We start from the raw sequence: 19,871 nt of genomic DNA, 5'->3' as shown, positions 1-19,871 counted from the left end.
CTTGGTTTGGAGAAAAGGGTGCAGATTTTTTATTGCGAGCTTCCATCTTGCCCTTGCTGTCATTTTTTGGGTTTCATCCTGTGAGTGCAACCCGGTGTAGTGTAACAATGGGCACTGGGCGCTGCTCTTTGGATTAGCCTTGTTAAGAAAATAAATGCAATGTATGTGCCATAGGTGTTGTCGACGAGCTTAAGTCAGAAGTGATTCACGACACTACTAGCAGGCAAGAGGAAAATGTGGGTGCACCTTGCATTGTGCTTTAGTTAGTGGGCCTCCCATGCCGACTTAACGGTACAAGCTGCTTTAAAGTTCCGATTTTCTTTTCAACCCATCCCTCTTCTTTCAGTGTTTTTTATTCGTGGATTGCAGGCTGCCCGTGCATTGGGAAAACTGTGATTGCTCATTTCCTACAATGTGAGACCGCCCACTATCCACTTAAAAGTGACAGATGAGAGACTGAGTGTTACATGAGAGATGACAAAGGGACAGATAAAAGTTAAGAGTGGATAAGCCCATCCCTTCACAAGTATAAAAAGAGAGGGGCACCCACTATTTCATGGCAAATTAAGCTCCATTCCACATAAGCTGGGATGATAGTACCTTTCCTTGGGAAACAGAAAAATAATTGCTGTGGCTGCTAGAGGGAATTATGGCCACTAAAATGAAGAGAAAATATTCTTTTTTGATAAGATTGAAGATATGATCTGGTGGCACATGATTACCTTGTTCAAATGCTTCTAGAAGTGTGTGAATATTTGAAAATTTTTGAATATTTGAATTGAATAACAATCTGTTAAATTCAATACCCAAATCGAGTAGGGAATAATTCAAAATGTGAAATTTTTTTTAGTAGTTTTTGGGTAATCAGCAACGATGAAAAATGCTTGCAGGAATGAGACGTCAGAACAGCAAGGAATAACCTTTTTTGTTTTCATCATCAAATTATCCAGATGCGTGCAGTTCATATACATATGGCACTATCGATGCCAAATTGATCACAGGATGAAGGTGTTTTACTTAATTAAAGCTTCTTTATCACTGAAGGAACAGTGTCAGCAGTCAACTATTTTCACTATGAAATTCGTGATGATGTTAACTCATGATTATTGCATAATATTTAAGTGTCAGTTGTATTCAAAAGCTGTGGATAAACTGCCATATTGAACAGTATAGTCACTAATATATTACAGAATATTTATAAAATGTTACAAAATATTTATAAGGTTCTAGTTCATGCTCAATAACTGTTGTATTGTTTGTCAGTTGAAAGTAATCATAATTTTTCTTTGCTAAAGCTTGGGAATATTCGTTTCAAATAAAATACTTTCGAAGTGCTAGGCTGTTTGCAAATTGTCGCCCTACCAGTCTCAGCCTGTTTTGAAAATTGTTGCCTTATTATTCGAAAACAATTTTAATAGTATTTGAGTCATATTTCATTCAGTGTCATAGCGCATTTCATAGTGTTATCACTATTCAACTCATATTTGGTTCATATTTGGTGCATATAAGCTAAGTTCAACTCAGCTTATATGCACTTGTGCTGTTTTTAACAGTGACTGAATAGGTATTGGGTAAGCCAATACCTATTTAGTCACCGTCAAAAGCAGTGCAAGTGCACATAAGCTGTTGTATTGCTCTCCAATAACAGCTATATTGTTGTAACGGTGGCTGTCGGTCATCTGTTGGTTCTTGATACGGAGACGCGCAAGTTGTCGGGCTTCTTCGGCGCGTTGAAGGTACTCGCTCACATCGAGGTTTTCTTCGTCGGTGACGTTGGGTAACATGGCATCGAGCATCGTTGCCGGGCTCCTTCCTTAGACCAATTTTTATGGAGATATCTGCATCATCTCCTGCACCGCCGTGTTGTATGCGAAAGTCACATACGGAAGAATGGCGTCCCACGTCTTGTGTTCGACATCGACGTACATTGACAGCATGTCGGCGATCGTCTTGTTAAGCCGCTCGGTGAGGCCGTTGGTCTGTGGGTGGTACGCTGTCGTCCAGCGGTGGTTTGTTTGGCTGTATGTCAAGATCGCTTGAGTTAATTAAGTCGGCAGTGAATGCCGTTCCTCTGTCGGTGATAACGACCTCCGGGGCGCCGTGACGTAGGATGATATTTTCGACGAAGAACTTAGCTACCTCGGATGCACTGCCTTTTGGCAGGGCTTTTGTCTCGGCGTAGCAGGTGAGGTAGTCGGTAGCTACCACGATCCACTTGTTTCCGGAAGCCGACGTCGGGAACGGCCCCAGTAGGTCCATACCAATCTGCTGGAAAGGTCGGCAAGGTGGATCAATTGGCTGCAGAAGTCCCGCTGGCCTTGTCGGCGGTGTCTTGCGTCGCTGACAGTCCCGGCATGTCCTCACATAACGAGTGACGTCGGTGGTAAGACATGGCCAGTAGTACCTTTCTTGTATCCTCGCGAGCGTGCGAGAAACACCGAGGTGCCCTGCCGTCGGATCGTCGTGCAGGGCCTGCAGGAGTTCTGGTCGCAGAGCTGAAGGCACCACAAGGAGGTACTTAGCTCGAAGCGGTGAAAAGTTTTTCTTTTGTAGAAGACCGTTTCGTAGAAAGAACGGCGCAAGTGCGCGCTGGAATACCTTCGGGAGTTCGGCGGTCCTGCCTTCGAAGTATTCTATTAAGGGCCTTAAGTTCCGGGTCGGCCCGCTGTCGTTCAGCGAAGTCGTCGGTAGTTATCGTTCCCAAGAAGTAGTCGTCATCCGGGTCGTCGGGTAGCGGTTGGTCGACAGGCGCACGAGAGAGACAGTCGGCGTCGGAGTGTTTTTTGCCGGACTTGTAAATGACAGTAATGTCATATTCTTGAAGTCTCAGGCTCCATCGTGCGAGGCGACCTGAAGGGTCCTTCAAGGTGGCTAGCCAACACAAGGCGTGGTGGTCGCTCACAACTTTGAAGGGCCTGCCGTAGAGGTAGGGGCGAAATTTCGACGTAGCCGAGATGATGGCGAGGCACTTCTTTTCTGTTGTGGAATAATTTGCTCCTGCTTTGGATGGCGATCGGCTGGCGTAACTAATAACCCTTTCAAGTCCGTCGGCCCTCTGCACAAGAACGGCGCCAAGACCTACGCTGCTTGCGTCAGTATGTATTTCTGTCTCGGCGAATTCGTCGAAATTGGCAAGTAACGGAGGCGTCTGGAGGCGATGTTTAAGCTCCTGGAAAGCGTGTTCCTGTGGCGTTTCCCACTTGAACTCCACGTCGGTCTTGGTAAGGTTAGTGAGAGGATCGGCGATGCGGGCGAAGTTTTTCACGAACCGTCTATAATAGGCGCACAGGCCCAGAAATCGGCGCACGACCTTCTTGTCAGTGGTGCGGCGGGAAGTTGGCAATGGCGGCTGTTTTCCGTGGATCAGGACGAACTCCAGACTTGCTGATAACGTGTCCCAGAAACAAGAGCTCCTTATATGCAAATCTGCACTTTTCTGGCTTCAGTGTGAGTCCGGACGTCTTGATGGCTTGAAGTACAGCTTCAAGGCGCCGAAGATGCTCGTCGAAACTCTAGGAAAACACGACGACGTCGTCCAAGTACACAAGGCAAGTCTGCCACTTCAATCCTGCCAATACTGTATCCATAACGCGTTGAAAAGTTGCAGGCGCTGAGCAAAGGCCGAAGGGCATCACCTTAAACTCGAAGAGGCCATCCGATGTTGTAAACGCCATGTTTTCTCGGTCTCTTTCGTCGACTTTGATTTGCCAATAGCCAGTCTTGAGGTCCATTGACGAAAAGTACTTGGCGTTATGGAGCCGATCAAGTGCGTCGTCTATTCGTGGGAGAGGATACACATCCTTTCTGGTGATTTTGTTCAGGCGGCGATAATCGACGCAGAAACGTAGGGTCCCATTCTTTTTTTTTCACTAACACCACGGGGGATGCCCATGGACTCTTGGACGGCTGGGTAATGTCATCCCGCAGCATTTCATCAACTTGTCTCTTCATGGCCTCACGTTCTCGCGTCGAAACCCTGTACGGACTCTGACGGAGTGGTCTGGCATTTTCTTCGGTTATGATGCGACCGTTGTTCCTTTGTTCACATGTTTGTACTCATTGCTCAAATTCGTGAGCATAACCGTTGCTTTGCCTCCCCGCAGCTCTGCAATTCCTCTTGCGACGCAAATATTTCGGGTGACCAACAGATGCTGACTGCCTTCAACGATGCCTTCCAAGTCAGGTGATTTAGGAGCCCCGACTGAAATAATGACGCTTGAGCGAGGCGGAATGGTGACTTGTTCTTCCAGCACATTCAAGGCATGGTGTCCTGACGGCGTGCGCGGCGGTAGTGCTTCTTCTGTGGATAACGTTATCGACTTTGTTTTTAGGTTGATGACAGCACCATGGATGCATAAGAAGTCCATGCCAAGGATGACATCTCTCGAGCAACGCTGTAGGACTACGAAGTCTGTAGAATAAATACGGCCGTTAATGGTGACTCTCGCTGTGCAGATTCCTGCAGGCGTTACGAGATGACCTCCGGCTGTGCGGATTTCAGGGCCTTTCCAAGCTGTCCTAACTTTCTTTAACTTCGCGGCGAACGACCCACTGATGACAGAATAGTCGGCTCCAGTACCGACGAGAGCGGTCACACTGTGGCCGTCGATAAGAACGTCGATGTCGTACGTTTCTAGCCAGGTTTCCGGGTCTTCAAACGATGACCCATGAAACGTTGGTGGTTCCCTGGGTTGATAAATGACGATCGCGGGCTGGGACGCTCCGGTTGTCATTGTCGCTGCAGTAGAGGTCATGGCCTTGGCCTTCCGCGCCTTGTCTTGTAGAAGCCCGTACTCCGGTGGGAGACCTTGCTGTCAGCGGCTTGTTCGCTGCTCTTGGTTGGCGTCGGTGTCTTCTCCGCGACGTGGGCTGGGTTCACGGCTTGACGGGGGCGTCCGGTACATGAACGAAGCAGCACCTCCACCAGATGTCACGGGGTCGTGACGTGGCCGAAGACAGGAGACTTCGTGTTGGGATTTAACTGTTTATTTGGGCGAACCTGTGCCCGGTAAACGGAAAGTCCAATTACAGCAGTAGTCTTGCACAGATAGCAGTCTCGGACTGATAGCGGCGAACGGAGCATCGGCCTTCGATCAACAAGAACTGACAAGCGGCGAAGCGCGTCGGCATTTATACTCTTGCCGTCGAATGTTCTAGCGTTATCGCTGGACGTGGCGTAGGTTCCAGAACAATCTGTACCGTTCGCACAGTGGGCGTGATCTTATCGAAATGATCTACTACAGTCCGGAACCTTCTCGAAAACTGCAGGCGCGGTGGTTTGCGCTGAAAATGGTGTGGTGTTTTGGGACGATAACAAAAACTTTGGAAATGGAACGTGGCAATATAACAGCTGCATCTTACCGGTACTCACCTACGGAGCAGAAACCTGGAGGATTACAAAGAGGGTTCAACTTAGGTTGAGGACGGCGCAGCGAGCAATGGAAGGAAAAATCATAAGTGTAAACCTAAGGTACGAGAAGAGAGCAGAATGTATCAGGGAACAAACGAGTGTTACGGACATCATAGTCAAAATCGAGAAGAATGAAAGGTCAAGGGCCGGGCACCTAGCAGGTAGGCAGGATAACCACTGGTTATTAGCTGTAACTGTCATTTGCAGAGAGGGCAAACAAACGAAGGGAAGACAGAAAGTTAGGTGGTCTGATGAGATTAGGAAGCATGCAGGTATAAAGAGGCGGCATTGGCGAGCACGGGACCTAGGTGGAACATGAGAGAGGCCTTTGTCCTGCAGCGGGCGTAGTCAGGCTGATGATGATGATGATGATGAAATGGGTATGGATGGTGCAAGTGGCACGTCAGCTCATATGAGCTTGGCCTTGTCTGTGCACAGGTGCTTTCAGAATAACTCGGAACTCAGAACACCAAACACGCAGCCGCTCGCCTGCAGAGCTTGCCCGCAGAAAAGTAGTACGATGGACTGCGCGTGCGTGGTCTCCCTGGAAAGAAAGCATTGCTCCCTATTGTGCCTAGATTTGCATTGCGTTGGAACTAAATGATAGTGCTAGGTGTCCCCTCAGTGCTTTGGAAAGGGGGTCTGGGTGTTTGGTGTCTGTGACAAACTGTGTATGCGCATGCATCGCGTTGGAACATAAGCCTTTGTGCATGGATGTGTATTTCTTGCTTCGTTGTTTTTTCTTCTTTTGTTACGTTGGCCCGTATTCATCATTTCATCAGAATATTTACATAAGGGAATTGTGACCAGTTCTGGCAAAGGGCGGCGTTTTCGTCTCATACTACCATGAGAGTATTGGAGAAACACAGTTACTTTTCTGTCCTTTGTTTTGCGTGCAGAAATAAACCGAGCGGTATTCCTGTTATAAATATATATCCACTATGTTATTTATTTTGCGTTTAGCTCAGACAGACTATCATTGACTAGCACTGTATACTTCCTTTGAGCAAACCACAATGAATGTTTGTGACAACGAACGATAAAATGTGATCAAAATTTTAAAATACTCTTTAGGAAGCCCAAATTATGAAACTGATTGGTGCACAAATAAATGGGAACTGCTAAGTGTGGTGCAAAAATTGAAAAAAAAAATCTGGAGTGGTGCACATCTTATTGGAGTACGCATTAAATCAGTTTCTCTGCATAAAATTTGCTTTAACAAACATGCCATGTTATATTTCATTTTGTTGAAAATATTTTATTGGTGCTATCGGAGACACACTTGTAATGGGAGTGGTCATGTAATGGCGCAAATCATTCTCAAATAACCAGGCAGATAGAAACACAGATTGGGAGATACTTAGAGCAAGAACTAATACTTTGCAGACCAGATTAATCCGGTTTTAAAAAGGCAGCGATGCTATTGTAGGCATGCTGTTTTGCTGGCACGTAGTCTGCCAGAATGGATGTAAGCAATTGTGAGAGCATTTTGCAAGGAATTGACAAGTCGTCATATTTATCACTTCCGGTGTGCGGTATGCTACGGGCCCCTGTCTGCCCAGCCCTCGTTGCCCTGTCACTGAAGAGCACCTATCACTACCCTTAGGGAGCAAAAGGGAGATAAGCTTGCTCACTGGTATACTGCGCATGCACAGACCTTGCCTGTATTTACTCGCTGGTGTGCTCTGCCAGCGAGCGGCTGCGTGTTCGGTGTTGCGAAGTATTCTGAGAGCACCTGTACATTGCTTCATCAAATAAGTTGGCACTGCAGCGGTGTAGCCAGGGGGTAACACACCAAGCCCATACCCCCTCCCACCCACTCTGAATTTTTTCGCCATGGCATAAAGAGCGAAAAATAATGACTTCCTAGCCCCCCTCCAGAAAAAAAAATAGCTCCACCTTGCCGAAGGGAATCGTGAGGAAATTCGAATGCATATCTTGCACCAAGATTACACGGCATAGTAATTTTAGTGGCATAAATTAATGGCAAGACAAGGATTCGTACCATAACCATTTATTTACACGTTCATCAGCCAGTGGACGGTCGAGAGTGAGGTGTGCGCTTCACTCGATTTATATATACGTACGAGCGAGCGGACCCGAGAGTGAGGCGCAGAATGGAGAGCGAGCAAACGGTGAAAGAAAAAATGGAGAAGCACTGCACCTACCCTCTCTCCACACACGTGGAAGCTACGATGCAAGTGTCCACACAGGCCGGAGTGCGCTCCTCCTCTCTACTCACTCTCCACTACTTTACCCGCACCACCTGCTCTGGTTACAAGGGGGGGAGAATAAGCACGTGCCCGCAGCTGTTGCTATGGGAGAGGGAGTGAGAGCGGAGAGAGAACACCTACTGGCACGCGGACACAGACAGCCGGCATGCCCCAACTAAGAAATGCATTTGCATTGAAAAAATTTCTGGCTATGCCCCTGTGGCACAGTAAATACATTCTTTTATGAACAGGCCCTTCTGAAAGCAATTTAGGTATTTTCTTTTTGTGTAACACTTCCATTCAGAATCCAGTCAAATGTAACTCTATGCTTCCGATAGGAATCTGTTCCCTTGGCAAGTCTTCCACTGCTGGGCTATACAGTGGCACAGCCTGGGGACCAGATGGGCAAACAGCATGTCTTCAAGCTGCAATACCGTAGCCACGTGTACTTCTTTCGTGCAGAGAGCGAGTACGCATATCAGAGGTGAGTTCTATACACCTAGTGCGAACAGTGCGAGATTGCTGACAAGTTCCATAAATATCTTGATACTAGACTTGTATGTGAGTTGTATAGCATAACAATTTATTAGTATAACATTTGGTTGAATAACCTGGAATAATGAATATTCACCCAAGCCTAGCTTTAGCATATGGTCATTTTTGTAACATTTGTCCTGCGGGTTTGTTCCCTCAAGCTACATTAAAGGGGCCATGCAACACTTTTTTGAGCATGGTCAGAAAACGCTGCCGATCGGTAGTAGAGGCTCCTGACAACCCGCGAGCCAAATATTATAGCACAACACGTGGCCTGGAATTCACAATAAATTATCAAAGTTAATTAAAGATTGCTTTTTCTTCTCTCGACAAATCACGCAATATGCCTAAAAATCATACGTAGCTAGCCCATCTATCAGCCATTAGCTGATTTGAACATGGCGTGCTCCCTCGTTACAGAGATCGACGCGGAAGGCCACTACTTGTCCACGTGTGGGCGCGCGATCACTCTGAAAAAGCCGCGCATTCAAAGAAAAAAAAAAGGTGCTCAAGGTGACGAGGTGCGGATGACATGTTTTGTTTGCCCCTCCCATCTCTCCGTGCTTAGCTTCCAGCGCTTTCGTTGTGACGAGAGAAGAGAGAATGCAATTGCAGGGTGCGACAAACCTTTGTAACTCCACTTGCCCTGGACGGATTCTTAAAATTTTTGCGTCGTTGAGTTCCCGAAGCAGTGAGCTATTCTACTGAATTCATTCTATGGTTACTTGAAAAAGTGTTTCAGCGCCCCCTTCAAGGCATCACTCCAACTTGGACTTGGTCGAGTCGTAATTAGGTTGGAATAGATATGCTAGCTAACCATCACTTTGTATCTTCTTGCAGGTGGATGTACGTTATCAGCAGTGCAGCTGTCAAGAAAGCCTGAGTTTTCAAGCACGTGAAACATGTGCTCAGGCATTGTGGGAACAAACAAGGCTTAAATGCAAACATGCAAAAGTAGTATGTTGTGTTGCCCAACCACTGTACTTCTGGCTCAAGCTTCATGAAAGTACTCAGAACCTGACCATTGCATTACCCACTTTAGTGCAGAAACACCTGTGCCCTGATGTCATAGATATGCTTCCTGCTTTTTGCAGTAATGTGTAAATGTAAGAAACCGGTATTGTCCTCATTTTTTTTACTATTTCGGCATTTGCGTGCTTGCACTTTTATGCACCTGGAGCAAGTGGGTTATCAAAGAGTTCAATGCCTTTTGCCCTATCTGCATGCACCTTTTGATTCACTTGTGAGAACCACTGTAAAAATGCATTCAACTGATGTCAGTATAGTGCTAATGGAAGGTGATGTGGTGTGTCTTCAGACACACATTACTGCAAGGTACCAGAACATGGCGCTAGGCTCTTAGAAGGTTTATGAAGCATTTTACTGACATATTCTATGCTTATTGGCTGTCCTACTTTGGTTATTCCTTTGAGCTTGTCTTAGTTTCATATACTGAAATTAGAACTTAAATTATATGCATGCATCAGATTTCACATTAAATTTGGTTAGGTGTTCTTGAATTCAGAAACTGTTTTAAGAACCTCTTGACAAGTATTTGGATGCTAAATTATTTGCAAGATCATATTGGCCACATGTTTGTGGGCTTTTGATGTATTCTTCATGGATATGTTTTAGCACAGTTTTTGTTTGTTATAACTTTGCCGCAGTGGTTTGTATAAGATGTCCTAAAAAGGAGGGGGGGGGGGGGGGGGGGCTCTTGTAAAACATTATAAATACACAGGACATGCATATTAGCATCCAATGCAATTTTTTTGTGGCAAAAGAGTTAATGTTTGGTCTTGCCAATGTCTGTGGGCCATGTTTGGACGATTTCTTTTATCATCACTTGTGTTCATCATCATGGTGGTTAAGAACATCCCCAGCAGGAACTAACGGTGCTGAAGAGTAATGGGCACATGTTATCATACTTATGTTTGCCACTCATATAAGCAAAAACAAGCTTATCTTGCCTCATTCTTAGCTGCTTTCAGTTGTAATTGATTCACTCTGAACTCACTGACCTTCTATGTTGTCTATGTTTCGGACTGTCTCTTTCCTGTATATACAGTTTTTATTTCAAAGCTTTTCTTATCATTGCTGTGACATCCTGTTGTGTTCTGTGCATCATTTCTGCACCTACTATGTTTATTGAATGTCAAACAGGCCCTTTGTTGAACTGCTTGTAATGCATTACAAGTGGTATGAATTTTGTAAATATACAGTTTATTCTCAATATATGTAAGTATCAAATATAAATTAATCATTCTAAATTTTGTTTGGCGATACTTCAGTACAGATAAGAAATTAGAAAATATAAAATCCTACACTGCGTCAGCTGTGGAGAAGCACGTCTTTGTGCATATTCACCTATAAATGGACATTCTCGCATCAAAAATGTTGTTCACAGTCGTTGGTAAATTTTGTAGGTGTGCGCGTTTATTCGATTTCTTTGTCGTATTTGTCGAGTTCATCAGAGATCAAGCATAAGATCATACACGTATTTGGATTGAGCCTTGTGCGGGCTTTTCATCTGAAAAAGCAGGCTGTTTTAGTACTCATCAGTAGCAACTTAAAGTGGCACATGTAGGATTGGAAGGCCTTTTCTACACTTATCTGCACTTATCTTAGTTTGGTTGCAGTCAACAAGTCAATGTGCTAATCTTGTGTTAAAGCACTACTGGAGCTCCACAGGACAGTGTGTAGTCTGGTGGTGAACACAAGGCTCTTTTTCGTGATGATTACCTGGACAGCACTAATCTACTGCAGTGTCATCTGTTGCTGCAGCAAGGAGTCGTTGACAGCTGGAGCCTTAGAGGCGTTTCTTTGAAACCTGAATGGGCAGAACAGACTCCTCATATTTCCAAGGCACATGAGCACCCATATATACAACTTCAGTATCTTTGATGCACAAGCTACTCAGATTGAAATACACTCAAATTTTGATATAACAGATGCAGAAATAATGAAATATCAGTTATAACGAAATAAATTAGAAGTAGTCTTGCAATAGATGTGGTGTTTAGAATATACCTTTATAGCAAATTTTTGGATATAACAAACTTTCAACTTCATTATAATGAAGTTTGAGTGTACGTCTGCTAAAAATTGTTAGCATTATATTTTAAAAGCTTTCACTGTAACGTATAATGCTGTACCTTACCTTGTCTTAAGTACAGCCACTACTGCACTTTTTACAATATAATATTTCTGCATTTATTTTCCTTGCATCTTTTCTGTGAAATGTGCATATAAAATTTGGGTGAATATAGCAAAGTGCAATTTTGGGCTTTTGGACCACTCATGCTTGCAAGGCGGAGTATGAAAAATTGGCAGTGAAAATATTCTGCAGTTCATCTTTCTGTTTTCTGCATTAGACCTTCCATGCATGCGATGCTAATGGCATGTGACATTCAAATCAAAAGCAGCTTTAGTGACAGCAGTTGCCTAGGCACATTGTAGATAAAACGAGGTGAGCAAATGAGGCATCTCGTGTCTAATATCTGTATACTTATTCATGTGTAATATAGAAGGTAACACTGTGTATTTCACTGACAACTAGCTGTTCATTTTAGTAATGACAGTTGTTACAGTGTAACACCTCGAGATTAATTGCATGATTGGAGAGGTGACTTAATTTTGATGTCCTCTATTATTCAACTTCAAGCATGCAAATGCATTTTTTCATTTGAATGTAAGTGCAGTAGTCGGAATTTAATGCCACAGCCAGTAGATTAGTTGCTGAATATGAGGACCTCTTATTGTGTTATTCTAAATAGCGATATAATAATTCTTCGAAGGAGAGATATGCATGATAAGTTGTGACATATCACTTTTAACAGTCACAGTAGACTTGTCAAGATGTCAAGCTGCGGCCCTACACCACACTACTATAATGTATGCATGACATGGATAATGGAGCAAAGGATTGTCGCTGCATTCATAGTTCCTTAAAGAGGCCCTGCAACACTCTTTTAACATGTTCAGAAAATGCATTCAATTGGTAGTCGAGACTCCTGCAAACACTGAACCAAACACTAAAGCGCAACACATAGCATCGAATTTAGAAATAAATTTCAGGTTCAGCTAGAACATGGACACGACCATTCGCTGATATGAGCATTGTGAAGAGTTACGACGGCCAGTGCATTGTGCTATGACATACGTCTCCACACTCTACCAGCGTGCTCGTAATCATACGAAAAAGTGAGCCAAATATTCAAAGCAAACAAAAAAAAAAAGAAAATGCTCAACGTTACGACACGCGCTGGCATATGGGCTTAGCTTTTTGCCCCCTTGTAATCCTTCCCACGTGTAGATTTCATTGCGCTCACTGAGGTGAAAGGGGGTAGGAACCGCTTAGAGCATGTAACAAATCCTCGTGTAACTCTGCTTGTACATAATATATCTTGAGAAGGTTTGCTGCAGTTGATTCATGAGGCAATAAACTCCACTAATGAGGTCCTGCAATGATTGCTTGGAAAAATGTTGCTGGGCCTCTTTGAACACATCACTTTCATGGTCTTATACGTTGTAAGACACAGCAGTCAGTCCTTCCATTTTTTTACTGCACTTTTAAGCTTTCCTCTACAAGCCCTAGCACAAATCCTGTCTTTTCATGGGGACCACCTTCTGCTGGTGTTTGTTGCACCAGCTGGCACAACTAGATTGGGCCTCGTGAGTGAAATATACGCAGAATATATTTTTTTTACTCCCACAAGATGTTGGGCTACAGAAACGATCCTCAGGAAGCCATTCATATTGCTTGGTTTTCTGAAGTCTGAAATGCTTTGTGAACAATTAAAGCCTATCAATAAATAAATACAAGGTGGGCAAAATTTATTCTCGACGTAATGTGCTTTACAGTCTGGTTGCCTTTTTGTCTGTGTGATATATTCCTTTAACATTCTTTTATAAGATATATTCATGATAATATACAAGAATTCAATTTACTATATGATGTTTCAGACGTAGTGACTTTTTTACACATCAATGGACCAACCTGCAGGACAGCATATTACCATTTTTTATTTCAGTGGAAGTTGTGCTGGCACTGTGTGTTCTGCAACATTTTGTGAAGTTTATTTGCATTGACATGTTGCCTCGATACTTATGGATGAAAATTCACTTGGCAGCTAGAGTTTCTATTCAAGCCCTTGTCGTGCATTGGATGTATGCTCCCCTGAGTAGCTGTTTTAGTGTTGCATATTGAAGCTGTCGATGCTTGTTGACAATAAAAGTTTTCGGCTATTATTTGCATACCTGTGATCGTACTATGCATGGATTCTAAATTCTTATTCCACAGAAATTCTCTGTCGAGATTTTCACTCAACATTTCCGAGATGCATAGTATCCTAATATGAAATAATGTAAATTTAGGCCAATTTGTATTTTTACATACTGTATGAACTACATAATATGAGCAGTACCTGTTAGTGTAACTTATATTTCATGTTTAGTGTGCATTTTGGCCCGGTAGGTGGCAAATCGGTGGGCATGTGCACACCTGCACAAAGGCACATTGATCACTTGTTGTGCAGGATCATTTGCACTAAATTATATTCATTTTTTTATGATGCTAGTGATTCATAATCATCGTGCAAGTAAACATAACTGCCACATGCAGTCATAATTGATGCATCTGTACTGGTATGCACACCTTTTGGTAGAAGAAAACATCTCTGGACTGGGTATGCAACATTTCTGGTGGAGGTGCTGTGTAGCAATCCCAGTAACTGTCATAATTTGTGAGTAACCCTGGCCTGCCATTGTGTACAGGGTGTGTCGGTTAATAACGAGACCGAGTCCGGTAAAAAGAATTTATTGATCTGATTAGATTATATCCCAAAACTTCTTCAAAGCACTTTTCTTGGGCATCAGTACACTGCTTCTAATGCGATTTATATGCAGCAAAGGCTTCCTGGAGGTTGTGTGCCATAACCTCTTTGACAAACCATGACAGCCTATTGGATGGCAGGAACACCGTTGCAATTTTGAACTTTCAGACTTCTGTTGAGCTTTGGGAACAGTAAGAAATCTGTCAGTAATTGGTTGCGATTTTGCTTTCGCACCTGTGACTTCATTTCTCAATGAGCCCGTGTAAAATCAGTATGCAGTGTTTGAGTGCTCCAGGCTGTCATAGCTGCAGGCTTCTATGAAATGTGCAACACTGACTCAAATAGCACAGGAAGGCTGGTATGCAAGTATATTTAGTGAGTGGACAGTCCTCAGTGTACATGGCACAGTCAATGTCTTGTGTACTGAATTCTTTTGAATGCAGCAGAGTGCTCATGGCCACTTACTTGGGGAGGTCCTATATGGCTCTCCAGCATTTTTCAGGCTAATCATTAAAGGGACACTGAAGTACTTTAAAAAAACGAGGTTATGGTGCCATGATGCCTACTTTCGTGCGGCAAACTCGAAAATCAAGTGTGGCAGCTTGGGCTAGTTGGTATGGCATGACGATAGTTATAGCGCGAGAACAAAACGACGACACAAAGACAAGAAGGACACGCTCGTGTCTTTCGTGTCCTTGTCTCTGTGTCGTCGTTTTGTTCTCGCGCTATAACTATCGTCGAAAATCAAGTCCCGAATTTCATGACCCAACACTTTATTTTGCCGAAAACTAGCAACAGGCATCTCAGCCGGTATCGCGAATCCCACTGCCGCCTGTGATTGGTCGAAGCTCTATGACATCACGTTCGGGACAGTAAGCCTAGGTCAGCCAAGTCGGCTAACTGTGCTCGCCGGCAGCCGATGCCGTGTTTGGTTGAAATCGGGTATATTTGCTGCAAGTATGGCGAACCACGGATGTTGCAATAACGAGTTCGCTGTACTGGAAGCGTCTGGCGACCCTCGGGCCTCCCCGCAGGTCGCCAGAACCGTCCAACCCGAGAAAAATGAACGCCAATCGGAAGTGTGCAGGGGGGGGGGGGGGGGGGCAGCCCGAGAAAAACGAGCGCGCTCTGGCTGGCTCTGGCAGCCCGCGGGTAGCAGTGGAAAATCGAAGAACGGCAATTACGACTGTCAATTTTTATGACAGGGAACACGGATGGATGGATGGATGGATGGATGTGGCTGTACCCTTTAGATCGGGCGGCGGCTAACGCCACCTAGCCGTAATACTTAGTGAACTAACCATTACATTTATCTTTTTTTTCCTTTAAATAATGAAGTTGAGGATTCGTACTTCGCAGTGAAGGGTTTAATTTTCACTCGTGCCTTGACTTTAGCCACCAATCAGATAACCTCCTTCTAGTTAAGTCTACCCGCTTAAAGTCTATTTTGCCCTTGCTGTCCCTAAATCCCAGTGCTTTGAAAAACTCTGCGCCATCATCCTGAACTATAGGGTGAAGCCCTTTACAGAACATTATCAAGTGTTCGGCAGTTTCTTCTTCCTCTCCACACGCACTGCATACTGCGTCGACCCCTTCGTATTTGGCCCGATATGTCTTGGTTCGCAGTACTCCCGTCCTGGCCTCAAACAGTAGAGAACTACCCCGAGTATTATCATAGATCCTTTCCTTGGCAATTTCCTGCTTAAAAGTTCGATAGATCTCTAGTGCGGACTTCTTAATCATGCCCATTCTCCTCATGTCAGTCTCCGTTTCCTTCACTTTTTTCTTAACCGATAGTTCTTTTTGGTTTGGCCACCTGCTGTTTTCTAAGTATTTACCAGTCAACTTCCTGGTTCGCTTCCTCCATTTTGTATCGGTATTCTTCATGTACAAGTAGCTGAAAACCTTCCTAGCCCAACGCTCTTCCCCCATTTCTCTCAATCGCTTCTCAAATTTTATCTTGCTGCTAGCTTCCCTGCCCTCAAATGATGTCCATCCCATATCACCTTGTACTCCCTGATTTGGTGTATTCCCGTGAGCTCCTAAAGCGAGCCTACCTATTCCACGTTGCTTAATTTCTAATCTTGCTTGAACTTCTGATCTCATGCACAAGACCACATTGCTGAACGTCAGCCCAGGAACCATGACCCCTTTCCATATTCCTCTCACAACATCATACATATTGTAATTCCACAGTGCCCTATTTTTCATGACTGCTGCATTCCTGTTACCTTTAGTCGTCACGTATATTTCGTGTTCCCTCAGATACTCGGTCCCATTGCTTATCCATACGCCCAGATATTTGTATTTATCTGTTCTCTCTAGCGTGACCTCCTGTATTCTAAGCTCACTACCTTCGTTGTCATTGAAAATCATGACTGCTGATTTTTCCCTACTGAATCTAAAATCTAACCTATCTCCCTCATTACCGCAGATGTCCATCAATCTCTGCAAATCTTCCTTGTTGTTGGCCATTAGCACTATATCATCTGCGTACATTAATGCTGGTAGTGCCTGATCAATAAGTTTTCCTTGTTTGACTAAAGAGAGGTTGAAGCCCAGTCCACTTCCCTCTAATTTTGCCTCTAATCCTTGTAGGTACATCATGAATAATAAGGGTGACAGGGGGCACCCCTGCCTAAGCCCCTGTTTTACCTCTGCAGGCTTGGATACCTGTTTTTCCCACTTTATAACTACCTTGTTACCTTTATAGACACCCTTTAAAAGATTAGTGACTACATGTTCCACGCCTAGTGTGTCCAGTATTCCCCACAATTCTTCTTGAACCACGCTATCGTAGGCTCCCTTAATATCCAAAAATGCTAGCCACAGGGGCTTGTGTTCTTTTTCTGCTATTTCGATGCACTGCGTCAGTGAGAACAGATTGTCTTCCAACCTCCTGTGTTTCCGAAACCCATTCTGCAGTTCCCCCAGCACCCCCTCATCCTCTATCCACGCCTGCAGTCTTTCCTTTATAATCTGCATCGCCAGCCTGTAGACCACTGATGTCACTGTTATAGGACGGTAGTTGTTTATGTCAGCTTTGTCCCCCTTTCCTTTATAGATCATGCTCATCCTGCTAAGTTTCCATCCATCGGGAACTTCGCCATCGATTATTATTGTACTCACTGCCTCTCTCAAAGCCTGCTTAGACTTCGGACCTAATGTTTTTATCAGCCTAATTGGAATGCCATCTGGGCCTGTTGATGTACTACTAGGAACCCTTTTCTCAGCCCTTTCCCACTCTTGTTGTGAAAATGGAGCCATTGCACCACTTGATTCGTCTTTGTCTACTGCGGTGCATAAAGTACTTCTTTGTTGAAATTTTTCTGTCACCCTTGTTCTTATATATTCAATAGCTTCGTCCCCTTCTAGCCTAGCACATTGGGCTGTAGTTATAAACCTCTGCTCTAGGCTCGTCTCATTTCTTAGGGAGTTTAGATGGTTCCAAAATTTCGCAGCTGCCTTTCTATCTTTTTTATGTACTTCTGCCAGCCACTGAGCTCCCTTCCTTCTAATCTTTTCATTGATCAGAAGGGATGCATCCCTTCTACAGCTTAGAAAGGTTGCCCATTTTCTTTCCACATCATCTGTCGGTTCACCCTGCTGCTTAGCATGTCTGTGTTCCCTAGAGGCTTCCTGACGTTTTGCTATGGCTCTCTTAACTTCCTCATCCCACCAACTTTTGGGTTTGTGTCTTCTTTTCCGGGGTGACTTGTCACGCGTCTTAGCAAGCTCTATCTCAAAGAGTCTAATTAGATTTGTGTATGTCCACACTATCTTATTATCCTCCATGATTACTTTCTCAATTTGTTTAGTGGCTATTTCAACTTGCCTTTCTGGATAAAAATTTTCCTGTAGTTGCTCATCTTGTCTCCTTCCCACTTTCACTGCTCTTCCAAAACTTAGCTTGATACGTTTGTGATCGCTACCCAGACTTCTGGAGCTACCTTCATCTATGTGCATTTCCCTGAGCTTATCATACATCCTATGTGACATCAGTGCATAATCTATCGTCGACTGAAGCCTTCCTACCTCCCATGTTATTTGCCCTTCACACTTCTCGGTACTGTTGCAAATGATCAAATCAAGCCTTTCACACATATCCATGATCATTTTGCCTGTCGGGTCGGTATACCCATCTATATCTTCTATGTGCGCATTCATGTCTCCTAGTATAATTATCTCGCACTCTCTTCCTAACTCCTGAATGTCCTTTGATATACACTCTACCATTGCCTGGTTTTCCTCTCTGGCCTTTGCTCCCGTCCACGGGAGGGCGTGGCCTGCGCGCTCTGGCGGCAACTGCTGGCAGCGAGTTCAAGCGGGAGCGAAAGTAACCACATCCTCAGAGCAAAACAAGCAGTCATTGGTGATATGAAACCAGAGGCAATAAGATTGCAACCCCCTCACCCTTCAAGTCGATTACTGGCCTCTTGCGTAATCTTTTTGAAGGGGAAAGGGGTTACAGTCTTGCCGCTGGTTTCATGTCAGTGACACCAGTGACTGCTTGTTTTTCTCGCCTCGAGATGACTCGAAAAGAGGCCGTGGTTGCTTTCGCTCCCGCTTGAACGTGCTGCCAGATGCCGCCGAAGCACGAAGGCCATATGCGCTCCTGTGTTCCCTTTCATAAAAATTGGCACTGTACATCCGTACATGTTCAAGCCAATCACCACTGTAAGAGCGCCGACCGAAGACGCAGTACCGAAGATGCGGCACAGGAAATCGAGTCTCAACCAGTCGAGGAACAACCGACCAACCATGCAAACCAACCAACTTCCCCCACGTCGTAAACAGACTGGTACGTAGAAGATATGCATGCCAGTGTTTAATTTCACTGTAGTAAACTGATAAAAATGATACGTTCAACCGCCGGTATTAAATCCCGTAAGAAACCGCAGCATCGGCACTCGCTTTTAGCCGCGTATATTGGCACGGTCCGCGCTACGTACGCGCATCGTGCAGAAATAGTACTGTGCGTACTTCGCAGCAGGTAAAAAGCATGCAAGGAAAGCCACACATACTGACATGTGTATGCGTGTTTTGCGGAAGGAGGAGGGGAGGGCACATAAAAAAACAAGACGTGCCTGAACATTCATGCTGGGATATTTTATCACAGAACATCTATACACTTATATGGCAGCCCTACGTTTTTTTTGTTTTTTTTTCTGTGCAATGAGATAAAAGTATCATCACCTTCATTTGATTTGTCGCACCTCTGCGTAAAGTAATCGCAGCAGTATACTGCCCTGACGAGCCCGATTCAGCACAGCTTAAATTGTAATAAGCAGCAGGACCAGAACAAATATGCTATACAGGCACAGCTTCTGAACAAGAAAGCTATGGGTATGAACGCCTCTCAGCGGTACGTTGGCTTACAATGTGTGGAACCGGAAGTACTCAGTGTTATCAGATCTGTCACACAGGCAATGACTGAAATCAAGAAAGCCTTTATTTAGATCGAGCCCTGCTATGCGGACACCTTGGACTACGATTTTACTTTATCTGGTGACATTCGGTCACTGATCGAATGGCACGGTCGCTGCAACAAGGAGATCGCAGCCTTCTGGGTCCCACATAGAGTATTACATGGAGGAAGGAAAAAACTCCATGGAGTATTATTGTATGAAACTCTATGTGGTCCCAGATCGAGCAAAACTACGATGAACGGTGTCTGCGTGCGTGACGGCTCGCGATCCGAGGTTCGAAGTAAGCGTCGCGGAATTAAGCGATGCAGCACAGTAAGCTGGGCACGTTTTTTTTTTGTTTTTTTTTTCGCGAAGGTAAATCGTCGTGGCTACGAGGGCGCCCTCAGGTGCGGAAACACAGAAGGAACCGCGTCGGTTCAGTCGCACACGTACACTTGAATGTCAATACCAG

General features: G+C 44.5%; 1 protein-coding gene across 3 annotated transcripts in view; it reads left to right on the top strand.

The window, feature by feature from the left end:
- Cdep (Chondrocyte-derived ezrin-like domain containing protein) overlaps positions 1 to 13,413 on the top strand; it is a 108,060-nt gene extending 94,647 nt beyond the window's left edge. For all 3 annotated transcript variants that reach the window (XM_075893065.1, XM_075893072.1, XM_037434929.2), the window contains 2 exons: positions 7,962 to 8,107; positions 8,998 to 13,413. In XM_075893065.1, coding sequence (XP_075749180.1) covers positions 7,962 to 8,107; positions 8,998 to 9,040 — 189 coding nt within the window. In that variant the 3' untranslated portion in view covers positions 9,041 to 13,413. The remainder of the gene's footprint in view (positions 1 to 7,961; positions 8,108 to 8,997) is intronic.
- Positions 13,414 to 19,871: the final 6,458 nt, after the last annotated feature.

Source organism: Rhipicephalus microplus, chromosome 1 (genome assembly GCF_043290135.1).
Source record: "Rhipicephalus microplus isolate Deutch F79 chromosome 1, USDA_Rmic, whole genome shotgun sequence".
Lineage (NCBI taxonomy): Eukaryota > Metazoa > Arthropoda > Arachnida > Ixodida > Ixodidae > Rhipicephalus > Rhipicephalus microplus.
The sequence above is the reverse complement of the archived record's forward strand: the minus strand, read 5'-3'. Positions and strand labels throughout refer to the sequence as shown.